Here is a 13,398-nt window from a genome sequence, read left to right as displayed (position 1 = left end):
CCTTAACACTTGCAACTCATTTTAGGAAAAAGGGACAGAGACATTTCATTGTGCAGTTGTCCAGGACTAGGTGATTGGTTAGCAGAGGTGGGTAGTAACGAGTTACATTTACTCCGTTACATGTAGTTGAGTAACTTTTCCAAAAAAAGTACTTCTGAGAGTAGTTTCTCTCTGCCATACTTTTTACTTTTACTTGAGCAGATCTGTGAAGAAGAAACGCTACTCTTACTCCGTTACACTAGGCTACACTCGACTCGTTACTTTTTTATTTACCACATTAGATATGCTTTATTTTGCCAGAGAGATACCCCCAGTGGGTCTACCGCATGACTGTGTTTCACCAATCAGATGAAGATGAACAACAATAATCACGTGACTCCGTTTCATCAAATGTCGCCCTGCAGTCACATGACCACATACGAACTTAGCGGCACAAACTCTGCTTTGGAGTCCGACAACATTAGCATAGCATTAGCACAGTTACTAACATGGGCAAAGTGATTCGTGATGTCAGGCTGGTAGGTCCGCGTGATGCAGTGGGGTGGGGTGGGGGGTGGGGGGGGTGGGGGGGGGCAACCACTGAATTTTCGAATATTCGGATCCATCCCAAGTTGTAATATTATTTTCTATCTACTGAGCCTGTGCCATTTGGAGGGAAGTGAAATACAGTATATCTTGTCACTGGAAGTAGTTTACACTCTTCAAACATAAAAATGCTACCTAACTACAGGTAGCCTATTTGTTTCAAAAGCTTCATGTAGTGAAAAACTGACGTGGAAATTTGTGTTTCTTGTGCCTTAACTTGTCATTTTGTAACGATGTTATTTATGTTTGCTATTTTTAATTTTATTATTTGGAAATACCAGTATTTGCACGTTATTTTACATTTTTGTCTGTCTGGTCACATCGTTTCAAAAAAAATAAATCGGACATTACAATCAAACAGTTACGCAGTACTTGAGTAGTCTTTTCACCAAATACTTTTTTACTCTTGCTTGAATAGTTTTTTGGATGACTACTTTTTACTTCTACTTGAGTGATATTATTTTGAAAGTAACATTACTCTTACTTATGTAAAATTTTTGGCTACTCTACCCACCTCTCTTGGTTCGAGGATAGGAGAGAACAGAGAGGGTGTTTGCTGAGAGGATGTTTATATCAAGTGGGAAGAGGCCCTTGTTTCATGGCAAGAAGTGTGTGTGTGTGTGTGTGTGTGTGTGTGTGGGGTGTGTGTGGGGTGGGGTGGGGTGGGGGGGTGGGGTGGAGGGGACACTGTATTATAGTGTGCATATTCAAGCACACTATGATCCTACATGCATAAAAAGCTAACCTGTCTCACGACAGTCTAACCCCCGCTCACGTTCCCTATTAGTAGGTGAACAATCCAACGCTTGGTGAATTCTGCTTCACAATGATAGGAAGAGCCGACATCGAAGGATCAAAAAGCGACGTTGTTCTGAACGCTTGACTGTTTATAGCGAGCATCCACAGATAGACGGCCTCTAATGCACTTAAAGTTTACCAGATTATATTTTATAGTTTTTACCAGGTTTTTGATGTGTAGCGTAAAATTTCGATTAGAATCCAGCATTACGCTGAGATATTTAAAATCACTCACAATTTCTATTTTTTCAGTCCCAACTAAAATGTCAGCACTGACAAATTGCTTTGTTTTGGAGAAAAACACACCTTTTGGTTTGGCAATTTGAGGTTGAGACAGGACTGATCAAGCCACTCTATGATATTTCCCAAAGCATTTGTTAGTGTCTCAGCTGCTACCTCAGCAGTTTCTGCACAAGTGTAAATGTCCATGTCATCAGTATACATTTGCAGATCTACACCATGGCACACCTGCGGAAGTTGTTGACGTAAAGACTGATGTTCAGCCTGACATGATATGACCTGAGCATTGCTTCAGTATCACTTTCATCATGCGATTAGATGACCTGTGTTGTACATCAAAGCATCTGAATATTCTACAAATGAGATATAGTCACATCCTAGAATGTTAATAGTAGCTGGCAAAGAGAGGTGCAGAATCAAGAATTCCAGTCCGTCTTCACTTCTAATCACTGATTGAACAAACAGGAACAAAAGAGAAAAAAAAAACACTTTCAATGCATGCCAGACGCCCTGCTTGCTTGCAATTCTCAATCAGCAGGAATGAGGAAGTGAGAATGGCATGAGTGTCATCCTCTGCTGTCTGGTCCAGGATTGTGTAGGTGTATCTAATACACCTCTGTCAAGAACACAGAGGTGTATTAGGAGGTGTGGAGAAACTTTCCACCAAGACACATACATTAGCAGAATGGACTCAAGCATTTTATAATGACAGGACAGACAGAGACTGATTTTTGTGGATGGCAAATGCTGGATGCCATCCGGTTGTAAAGAGTAAAATCTGTGCCTGCAGATGTGCTCACCCAAAAAGAAAAAAATATGCTGAGTACACTGAATTGTGGAGAGTAGTCAGCAACACACACAGACACTACTCACACATGGTCCTTATTCAGCAGTGCTGTGGTTTGGCCTCCTTCCCTGCATCCATCCTGTCTGTATTATGATATCATGGTGTGTGTTAGTCACACTGCATGAGCTGAGTTTGTTAAAGCTGATGTTGACAGTGTCTCTGTCTGCATACACACCATGCTCTGCAGAATCAGAATCACTTTATTCATCCCCGAAGGGAAATTCAGTTGTCAGGGTTCTTATCTGTTTAATTTTGAATTGAATAGCCTGCAGAAAGATTTCCTAAATCTTTCGGTCTTGCAGCACGTGTCTTGTTGCACGCCAGCAACAACAGCATACTCATAAAAATCAAATAGATGTCTATTAGTCATAGTGATCTTTGGTCCCCTTCTGCAGTTGTTGTTATCTGAGGGCTGTATTGGGTCGGGGGGGATGGGGGGGTGCCTTCTTGCAATGTTGACCACTATACCATTGTGCCACAGTGTTACATTCAGTAATGTAAATGTGTTCAAAATGCTTAGCTGTGTCCTCTTCTCAGACCGAGTCCTGGAGAAGGCCATGCACAAGTGTGTCCTGAAACCCCTCAAACCGGTGGTGAGTGCAGCCCTGCAGGAGTTTCAGGTGTGCAGCGGGGCGTGGCAGGAGCTGACGGAAAACCTGTCATTGGCCAAGGCCCGGCAGCCACATGAAATGGGCGTGGCTGACACATTGCCCCCAGACCCTGTTGCCATTGAGAAGATCAAGCACAAGTTCCACACTATGTGTAAAATGTACTCCCCAGAGAAGAAGGTTACCATGCTGCTGAGGGTCTGCAAACTCATTTACACCATCATGGAGGACAATTCAGGTACACACTTGACAGTCGTACAGCTTTTCTACAGTACAATCACAGTCATTATATGCCAGCTCATTCAGTTTCATAAGTATGGAATGATAAAATGAAACCTGGAGGATTTCACTGTCCTGCTGTGTGTGTGACTCAGGTCGTCTGTACGGTGCTGATGACTTCCTGCCCATGCTGACCTATGTGTTGGCTCAGTGTGACATGCCTCAGCTGGACAATGAGATACTTTACATGATGGAGCTGCTGGACCCCTCACTGCTGCATGGAGAAGGTGGCTGTAAATTCTAGAGAACCTTCACTGTTAGATCTATTCAAACCACACTGTTCCTTTGGAAACGAGGCTTCTTACAGCTTCTGCGTTGCTAATTCTCTATCTCTGTGCGCTCCTGTGCAGGTGGCTACTACCTGACCAGTGCATATGGAGCAATGTCCCTGATCAGGAATTTCCAGGAGGAGCAGGCGGCCAGGGTGCTGAGCTCCGAAACCAGGGATACGCTCCACCAGTGGCACCGTCGACGCACCACCCCACGCTCCACACCGTCTATTGATGACTTCCAGGTGAGCACAAACAGCTGTACAGTTTGAGAAATAGTGTAGAACATTTTGACATTTTTTACAGATGTTGCGTTACTGATTGAAATTAAACCGCACAGCCTGACATTTCAAACAATTGTAGTTGTGTGAGCAAGTGTTGGTGGGAAAAATTATTTTGTATTTACATTAAATATAATCGTAGTGGTGAGCTGCACAGTGGGGTAGTGGTTAGCACTTTCACTTGCAGCAAGAAGATCCCCGGTTCAAATTCCGGCCTGGGCCTGGGATCTTTCTGCATGGAGTTTGCATGTTCTCTCTGTGCAGGCGTGGGTTTTCTCCGGGTACTCCGGCTTCCTCCCACGGTCCAAAAATATGCTGAGGTTAATTGATTATTCTAAATTGCCTGTAGGTGTGAATGTGAGTGTGGTTGTTTGTCTGTGTATGTGGCCCTGTGACAGACTGACGACCTGTCCAGGATGTCCCCTGCCTTCGCCCGAGTCAGCTGAGATAGGCTCCAGCCCCCCCGCAACCCTAGTGAGGATAAAGCGGTGTATAGAGAATGGATGGATGGATAATCTTAGTGACCTACATACTAACGTTATGAAGACAGATCAAATTCTGCTGAATAATATCTTCACTAATTTCTTTAGCCACTTTCACACTCCTTAATAAAATAAGTACATCCACCTCAAATAGGCATAAAGCACATATTTTTTCCACACATTGTTATAATATATAGTATATCATACTACTGTGTGATATCATGGTTCTAATATCAGCAGATTCCAGACAATCTTCCTAACACAAAAATTAAAAGATATCTCCATTGCCATTATTTTTATGGTATGATGCACAAAACATCCATGATATGAAAGGACTAATTAAAAAAAACAACAAGATACAGTATTATGGTTACCCTTTGTAACGACCGAGATAAGATAGACTTTGGCTCATAGAATTGAAGCATGTCTCTAAATGTCTCATTATGGACTGCAGTTCTTTGAGACTGTTTATTCATGTCATGTTCATACTTGAATTCTGCAGTCTTTAATGAATGAACATTAAAACACAGCAAAAATCATGATGAAATTATAATGGATCACAGACACACATATCCCACATTAAAGGAGCTTCCACATACAGTATAGAAAAACCAAGTGCCACACATTGTCACAAATTCACTCAGTCATATCTTGGCCAGGCAGTCCAACACTTTTATATAAAATTTTCTTAACTCCTTTGTGTAAACAAGTCAGTCACATTTGTCTTTTTAGTATTGTGTTGTCTGGATAAGGAGAGAGCTTATTTTGCTGTGTGTGTGATCACAGCCAGTTCCGATTCCCTTATTTCTAGTTGCAAGTTCTGCTTCAGCTATTTGCTTTAGCAGCCATTGTGACAGAACTACAATTCTACAATTCTACAATTTCATTTAGCAGATGCTTTTATCCAAACCATCTGCTATACTGTCTTGGCAGAGTGTCTGATTGTTTCCTCTTGAATGTCCCTCAGAATTATCTGCGGGTGGCGCTGCAAGAGCTGGACAGCGGCTGCACTGCCAAGACTCTACAGGTCCGGCCTTATGCCACTGTGGAGGAGGTGTGCCAGCTGTGCGCCAACAAGTTCAAAGTGTCAAACCCTGAGAATTATGGTCTGTTCTTGCTGATAGAGGGCAGCACCCAGCAGCTGGCCCCGGATACCCATCCTCAGAAGATAAAGGCAGAGCTCCACAGTCGCCCAGAGGCTGCTCCGTTCCACTTTGTCTTCCGCCGTGTGACCAACAGCACCCAGTCGTCGACTCATCATGATGCTACACCCAACCTCAACGACCTCAACGTGACCTCTGACCTTCAGGCTAACCTGAATGACCTCAGTACAGAGCTGTCACCCCCCTCCTCCCAACTCAGTGTCAGCTTAGGCCCAACCCTGACCTTCAGCCTGCCGCCCAACCACCTCAACAGTAGCTCCACCTCCATATAACTGTAGCAGCAAGTGGAAGACTGAACGGGCTCTTTGTCTCCAGGTTTCCACAGCATCACCCATTCTCTCTAATAAACATGGTTCACGAGCCATAAATGGGCCAACATGTTGAATGGGCAACATGCTATGCCGTGCCAGTCTTTACAAAGCCTGACTTCTCCTTTTGGATAACACGTCTGTCTCAGTTAACATCCCCTCACTGGAAAGTTCTGTCTGACAGAAACGACTGAAAGAAGAAAAGAATAAAGGAGGGAAGGAAATGAGAAAGATGCAGTTATTTTTACTTCATTGGTTCTGGATTTGACATCAGAGCAACACTTCAGTGAACACAGCTCTCAAATTTCTAAACACAGATAAAAGTGTTGTCAGGCTTGCCTTCACACTGCTACTTTAGGGTCAGTGGTTGCTGTTGTTACTTTTAGAGTACATGGAGGGAAATCCGATCTCAGACACACATGGGACTAATGTGTGATCAGTCACTTTACGTATTCACATAGTTTGTTTAGGTGATGGAAGGAAGATTTACTTCTCACAGTTGCTGGTAAACTGTTGGCTTGTTTGTGTTTTAAAATGAGTAATTCTTCCAGTTGTATGTGTCCATAGATTTGGTGCCACCCAATGGTAACTGATGCATACAGCAATGTGATGTTTTCTGAACGTTTCATTTGAAGAAACAGTTCTGGCCAATGAGAAGAAACAAAACACTCCACATCAACAACCATTAGAAGACATGTAAATAATGTAAAAGACACTATGAGGAGGTACAACATGAGGAGGTACAACTTGCTGAAATGTTGCTAGCTTTACTTTATTGACCCACTTTAGAAGATAATCAGTTATTGAATCTGTGCTGTGGCTACATTAAACACCAGTTAAGATGAAATCATGGTTTCCGCATGCTTGTGTGCTGAACTGATTTGAAAGCTGATGTTGTTCTTTTCATACTGCAATAGGTTGCGGTAGGTCTACTGCAGACAGCCACTGGAGAATATTCCTAAGTGTGTCGAGCTCAGTGGGCAGACATCCGCCAGTGATTATTTCAATTACAGCTTGTGGATGATTCTTAGACAGTCTCTCCTCTAAACAAGAATTTCTGTTATGCCTCATTAGTTTCCGTGGCATATGTGCATTTCACAAATTTGGGGTTGCACACAGACATCTGCAAGGTACACAGTCACAGACTTGGGTGGATAGACCCTTGCAGATGTAGAAATGAACTGGCCCTCTGACACTAATGGATATCCCATTTTCCTTCCAGCATGTAGCATTTGTTATACATAAAGCTGCATACTTTCAGGCATATCCCATCAATATCACTGAAATTTAAAATTAAGACAAATGCCTACACAGGGATCAATACTTTTGCTACAAGATGTTTGTAAGAAACAGTGTTAAAAAAAATCTATGACAATTTTTAGGATTAATATTGTAAAATGTAGTGAAATATTGTTCTTTCATGTAGTTTGTGTTTAATCTTAAACAGGCAGGTCTGCCAGGTCTGATGTCAGTATCCTGGCGATTTGATGGAGATTCTATGATATCTGATAGATGTTGCTTGGTATCATCTCCACCTGGATGGACAACATGGGACAAAGGAACAGTTGCTGGCTGCCCTATCTCACTTTTGACAAGGACTCATACTACTACAGTGCAATGGTTTCTATCCTGGTGAGAAAAAAAGGATGATGTGACAGTTACAAAATGGTTGTGTGGACCTTTAAGCTGGTCTGAGGTGCATCACAGTCACGAGTGCTGATATTAGGAAAACAAAGTTATGTGACGATGTCCAGAGAGAGAACAGTACTGAGATGTATCATTGTTGAGTTGCATACTGTCAGTCATAAATACTTGAATTTTAACAGTTTCAGTAGTTGGAAAATTAAATTCTAGTGCTGTTTTTGTTTATCAAATAAACTGAACTGCATCACTCTCCATTGAGTCCTGTTTTACATTAGGAGGAAATGTTAATGTGTGAGGTGAGGTCAGTGGAGAGAGCAGTGAAAGATAACATGGCTGAAGTAAAACGAGGGCTGTCAGTTGAGTCGCATTAATTTCCTGAATGGTGTGTAAATAGCCTGTACGGAGCTCACCATGCATATCTCTTGGAGCCAAGTGTTCTAAGTTCGAATTCCCATGTACTGTCGTGTTACTGCAATCTAACTTTCTTGAAGTAAGTATTTATATGTCTCTGTGCGGGGATTTTTCACAGATGGCTTTTCCATGTCTAAAATATTCCTGGTTGTGTCATAATGTCATTTGCATCCATTTGTCATTGATATCAGAAATATTCTTTTGCACTGAATAAATGTTGGAAATGGAATTACATTTCTGTGTCCTTGTATTTGATCAAAGCACTTGTTAAAGTCCTGTTGTTCCAGTCCTTTGCCACTAGATGGGGCTCACTCCTCATGTATTCACTGCAGCAGTAGCCTTATTTTGGAATGAAAACTACCTGCAACAACAGACGGAACTCTACATTTATGACACTTAAACCTGCATGGGAGCAATAAAGCAAGGAGAAAGACGAACAGTAACATATGCATATGCATATGTAGTAAAATTCTGCTTCTATACCATTCCAAACAGTGATGTCATTTGTACCATGTTGTTGACTGTTTTCTTGACTGTTGTAAAACATTATGAATCGACACCTGATGTAGAGGTTCTCTAGTCAGTTACTAGTCAATTGCAAGACTGGGCTAAAACCGAAGAGCTCAGTGAGCGAGAGAGAGCTGCACATTGTGACTGTTGACAAGATGAAGAAAAGATGTAAAGTCATATCAAGTTGTCTTCGAGGTAAAGTGTCCACAGTTGAAGGAAACATCAAATGCCGAAAAGAGTTCCACACTGTGTAAAATCTCATTGAGCATGGTAGGAAGACAGGGACCAAGAATGATCCAAGGATCATGTAAGGGGCTGTCTTGATGAATAAGAGTAGATCTTGTTGCAGCATCTTAAACAGATGCTCACACAAGGTTGGCAGGCCATGGACGCTGACCAAGCAAGACTCCACTTCCCCATCTTCTCCATCTTTCAAGACAGAAACACAGAAGCTCACCTGGTTGAAAACAAAACTTTTGGTTCTGTGGTCAAATGGAAGAAAAATTGAGTCATTTGGACATGAGGACGTGGCTTTTGTGTGGCCAAAGAAAGACAAGTATCCAACCTCAAGAACACAGCTGTAGGGTGTAGTCAGTGTGACAATGTGATGCTTTGGGGGAATTTTTCAGCAACCTGGTCAAAGTAAACAACATAATGAGAAAGGAGGATGACATTATGACAGTGAACAAAAACGTTTATCAGCTTACAGAAAATCTTTTACTTGGGCAGCTCTGGACCTTCCAACAAGATGATCTGATACACATAGCCAAAGTGCTTAAGAAATTGTGAACTGAAAACTACACCAACATGAAACAAACCAGCCAGAAAAAAACCCCATAAAGTATCTGTGGAGGAACTAGTGACCCAGAGTGATGGAAGGAAGCCTTCAGCATCAGAGATCTTTACAAAGAGAGGTGTAACAAAATGTGAAGATACACACAAAGATTGTTATTGATCATAATAAATGTTCGATTTATGTGACGGAAAATAAAGACTTTATAATTAGATGTTTTGAGATAGGTAAAAAAAAAATAAAGAAGTTTAAATTTCATATTTTGTATTTATTTGATCTCCATTAGCTACAACAAGTACAGCCACTCTTCCTTGGGTCAAACAACATGCCCGTTACAGAACATTTTACACCCATTTTACAACAACCAAGTGACATTAAAATTAAAATTAAGTCCCCATCTCCACCCCTCCTCCCACCCACTCACCCACACCCACACACACACACACACACACACACACACACACACACACACACACACACACACACACACATACAGCAAAATAAATATAATATGCATACCATCATCCCGGGCTGCACAGTGAAGTAGTGATTAGCACTTTTGCCTTGCAGCAAGAAGATCCCCGGCTTCCTCCCACAGTCCAAAAATATGCTGAGGTTAATTGGTTATTCTAAATTACCCGTAGGTGTGAATGTGAGTGTGATTGTTTGTCTGTATATGTAGCCCTGTGACAGACTGGCGACCTGTCCAGGTTGTCTCCTGCCTTCGCCCGAGTCAGCTGAGATAGGCTCCAGCACCCCCCCGCGACCCTAGTGAGGATAAAGCGGTGTATAGAGAATGGATGGATGGATACCATCATCCCAAAGATGGGACCCAGTTTAACCCTTGTTCCTATGACTAGACACAAAGTCAATAAGACAGTTATTTTATGACCTGTGGCCGTTGATTGCATTTGGATGGATTGTGAGCTTCACATCCACTTACAAGAACAACCTCTGGACAGAAAAAATTAGTTCGTGAAAAGATGCCTTTTTAAAAGGGCTTTAAACTGATGTTTACTGTTTGCATTAATGATGCCACCAGGCAAAGTGTTCCAACCAATCATAGCTTTGTACATCACAGTACTTTCCCCCCCGTTTCCATTTACTATAGGTAGTTCAAATCAGCCCTCTATGGTATGTCTAGTTTCGTACTGATGTACATCAGAACTAAAGCATAGCATTTGATAAAGTACATTAGGTAATTTAGTAAGAATAATATCTCTTGTCAAATTTAGCAAGTAGACTTTAAATCTCTCGTTTATCTTTAGCCAGGACAGTATGTTCCAGTTCACATTAGCTCTAAATGGACATCGAAGTGCTCTACAAAAAAGCTCTTATTTAAGCTAATTTCTGTCACATTTGTGTTCTTTTTCTTAGTTTCAGAGTTTATTCCCTTGATCTGTTGAAGTCTTACATTCTTATCAGCTGATGGATGCCTAACTTTAAATGAAATTCTTCAGTCACATACCATCTCTACAGATCTGGGGCCTCATTTATAAAACATTGCATAGGATCCATACTAAAAGTTTGTGTACGCCGAAAATCTGAAATAGGCGTACGCCAAAAAATATTCTGATTTATAAAACTGGGTGTATGCACAGCTGCACGCAATTTCCCCTTTATAAATTACACACCAGCTGGAAGATTGCTGTTAGAGTTGAATTTGTAAATACATTTATCATAATCGAGCCTTAGAGCATTAACTGTGTGTGCATAGTATTTTACATGACTATTTTATCAGAATATCACTCACTCACTTCCATCTGCACACATCTCTCCCTCTCTCTCTCTAGTCTCCACATCCCAGTATATTTCTATGGAGTTATATTTGTGCCACAATCCTGAGCGCACAGTGTGAAATTTTGAGCACAGAAAACAATTTTGAGCAAAGAAAAACTTAATCTGAGCAAACAAAAATCTATTCTGCACTCAAAAAATATATTTTTATATTTGCAACTATCCACATACACACACAGTCTCCATGTTTTTCACTCGGTTTTTCACTCTGCTCTCCTGTGGATCTCTGCTCTACGTCCTCGCTACGTCTCTCTCGCTCTCGCTCAACATCTGCTCTCTGCACACGCTCAAATCTGCCTTCACGCTCGCTCAACTCTGCACGGCGTTACAAATGTGCCACAATTCCAGCCAATCACAGACTTCTAATACTATCCAATCGGGTCCCTGTTTCGGCCGCCTCTCGGAAGCGCTGTTAAAAACGATCGCTAAATCAACTGGAGTTCTGCTATATACGCTGGACTACGACAGATTTTCGGTGAGTATTGTTTTATTATTGAATTACATTAAATAAAGCACTATTTTGTTTAGTGTGTTAAATACAGGTGTAATGTTTTGGTACGGTTTTGCAGAAAGTCAGTCCTGCTTCCGCAACAAAACGAGGGATTTAGCAGATGTGCTAGCTAAACAGCATGACAGATCCAAATAATGACAACCCAAATACTCCGCCACCATGTCAGGTTAGTTAAGATTTTTGGGTTTTTTAATTTTTTATTAGCTGTGCTTTTGATTAAACTTTCTATTAACCAACCTTTCAGATTAAAGCTGATTTACAAGCAGGAGTCAAAGCTGTAGAGCTTAAGCTAACCTTATAGCTAATGAAAACTTTGTTGGACATTAGTGTTTGATTTCAAAGTGTTAAATACTTGTGTTTTGACAGAACATATTAACTTTATATTTGGTATTGATTTAGGGTCAAAGTGCAGTTGAGTTAGCAGCCAGAAATCTAATAACTTTGTTGGTTAACACCATGGCCACAACTAGTTCACCAAGCCCTACAGGGACCAGACAGCCAGAGCCTAGAAATGTAACTGTACAGCAAGAGATGGCAACGTTTGCATGTTTACTCAATCATAGGTTTTTATTCGTGATATTGTGAATTTGATGTTCTCATTTGGTTTGTGGATGTGTTTAACAGAGACATTTAAATTCATATATAATCAGAACTGAGAGAGTCTAAAAAAAATCAAATTATCTAATATTTGACTATTTATATTATTTATAAATGCATACATATATATGTCCTGTACAGAGCTTTTCCAGGATACTTCAGATCAAACTTTAGTCGAGGTAAAAAGAGGTGTTTAACTTCCACCAAGCAGCCTCCTAGAACAACCAGCAAGACCATCACTCTCAATTTTTATCTGCTTCCAAAAAACACACCCTTCACACCTTTGCCAGATGAGGAGCTTGAACTCCTTCAAGCTGGCATGGGAAGACAAACGGTGTCGCTGCCTGACCACAGTGACCATGCAGAGGTACAGTAGTCAGTTCAGAGTTTTGACTTTCCGTGTTTAAGGCGGTCATTGGGCAACACTTTTAACCCAAATTACATGTTAACGTCTATATTGTAGTGTTTTATTTCTCTCTTTCTTTTCTTTGTTGTCAAATTTCAAAGGTCCTGGCTGAAACATTCCCAAAAATGGAAGATCTTTATGGAGGATGGCTCTTGCATAAAGCAACAGGTTTGTAAGGCCAGGATTGTGTATTTTTGTATCACATCCCACTCCTGTATTTGTAATTTATTTTCGTTGTACATAAGGGCTATTGCTGCACAGGCATTTAGTTGTAAGCATTAGAGATGGCTCATTGACGATAAATAGGTGTATTTTTAATTAGAATATGTTTGTGTTTCTTACAAATTTACTTATTTCGAACATGAAATTAACAGACAGCCGATGCAGCTTATACAAAATAAAACCGCAGCGAAAACAAGGCATCACATAAATTTACAAATCATACATGTTCGAAAGGGAGTGGGAAGAAGACAGAACTTATTTAATCCCACCCCGAACAAGGTTACTTTATTAACAATTTATTTCTATATAACCAAAATTGAATGGCAATAACATATAGCTATCCAACACACCAGAAGCAAGCGTCACAGCAAATCAAAACAAAGTAGTTCTGAGTGTTCACACTTATCATGATGGGGTTGTCTCTTCCAGGATGATAATAACCAGGCTATAAGATGATTACACGATTACTACATGATTATTTAAATTGAAATTCCTTAAGTTCAAATTGTTTGTAACATGTTTTATTTCTTATATTTTAAACATCACAGTGCTGCAGTTGAGGAGCCCCACTCTCTTGGAGTTCAGCATGTGCTCCAGTGGTTGACCGGGCAAGCCCACATTCCCATCCTCCCTGATGAAAAGAGACA

The 13,398-nt window shown here is 40.9% G+C and overlaps 1 protein-coding gene and 1 long non-coding RNA gene across 7 annotated transcripts in view; both read left to right on the top strand.

The window, feature by feature from the left end:
- Positions 1–8,149, top strand: part of LOC110970682 (ras and Rab interactor 2-like) — a 153,980-nt gene extending 145,831 nt beyond the window's left edge. For all 6 annotated transcript variants that reach the window (XM_051959585.1, XM_051959583.1, XM_051959581.1 and 3 more), the window contains 4 exons: positions 3,008–3,316; positions 3,453–3,584; positions 3,708–3,871; positions 5,357–8,149. In XM_051959585.1, the coding sequence (XP_051815545.1) occupies positions 3,008–3,316; positions 3,453–3,584; positions 3,708–3,871; positions 5,357–5,824 (1,073 nt within the window). In that variant the 3' untranslated portion in view covers positions 5,825–8,149. The remainder of the gene's footprint in view (positions 1–3,007; positions 3,317–3,452; positions 3,585–3,707; positions 3,872–5,356) is intronic.
- A 2,889-nt stretch (positions 8,150–11,038) lies between these two features.
- On the top strand, positions 11,039–12,476 carry LOC127537421 (uncharacterized). The gene is made up of 3 exons (XR_007947044.1): positions 11,039–11,490; positions 11,585–11,692; positions 12,265–12,476. It is a non-coding gene; the product is annotated as an uncharacterized LOC127537421 (long non-coding RNA).
- The last annotated feature ends 922 nt before the right edge of the window (positions 12,477–13,398 follow it).

Source organism: Acanthochromis polyacanthus, chromosome 15 (genome assembly GCF_021347895.1).
Source record: "Acanthochromis polyacanthus isolate Apoly-LR-REF ecotype Palm Island chromosome 15, KAUST_Apoly_ChrSc, whole genome shotgun sequence".
NCBI lineage: Eukaryota > Metazoa > Chordata > Actinopteri > Pomacentridae > Acanthochromis > Acanthochromis polyacanthus.
Note: the sequence above shows the minus strand (reverse complement) of the source record. Positions and strands in the feature narration are given on the sequence as shown.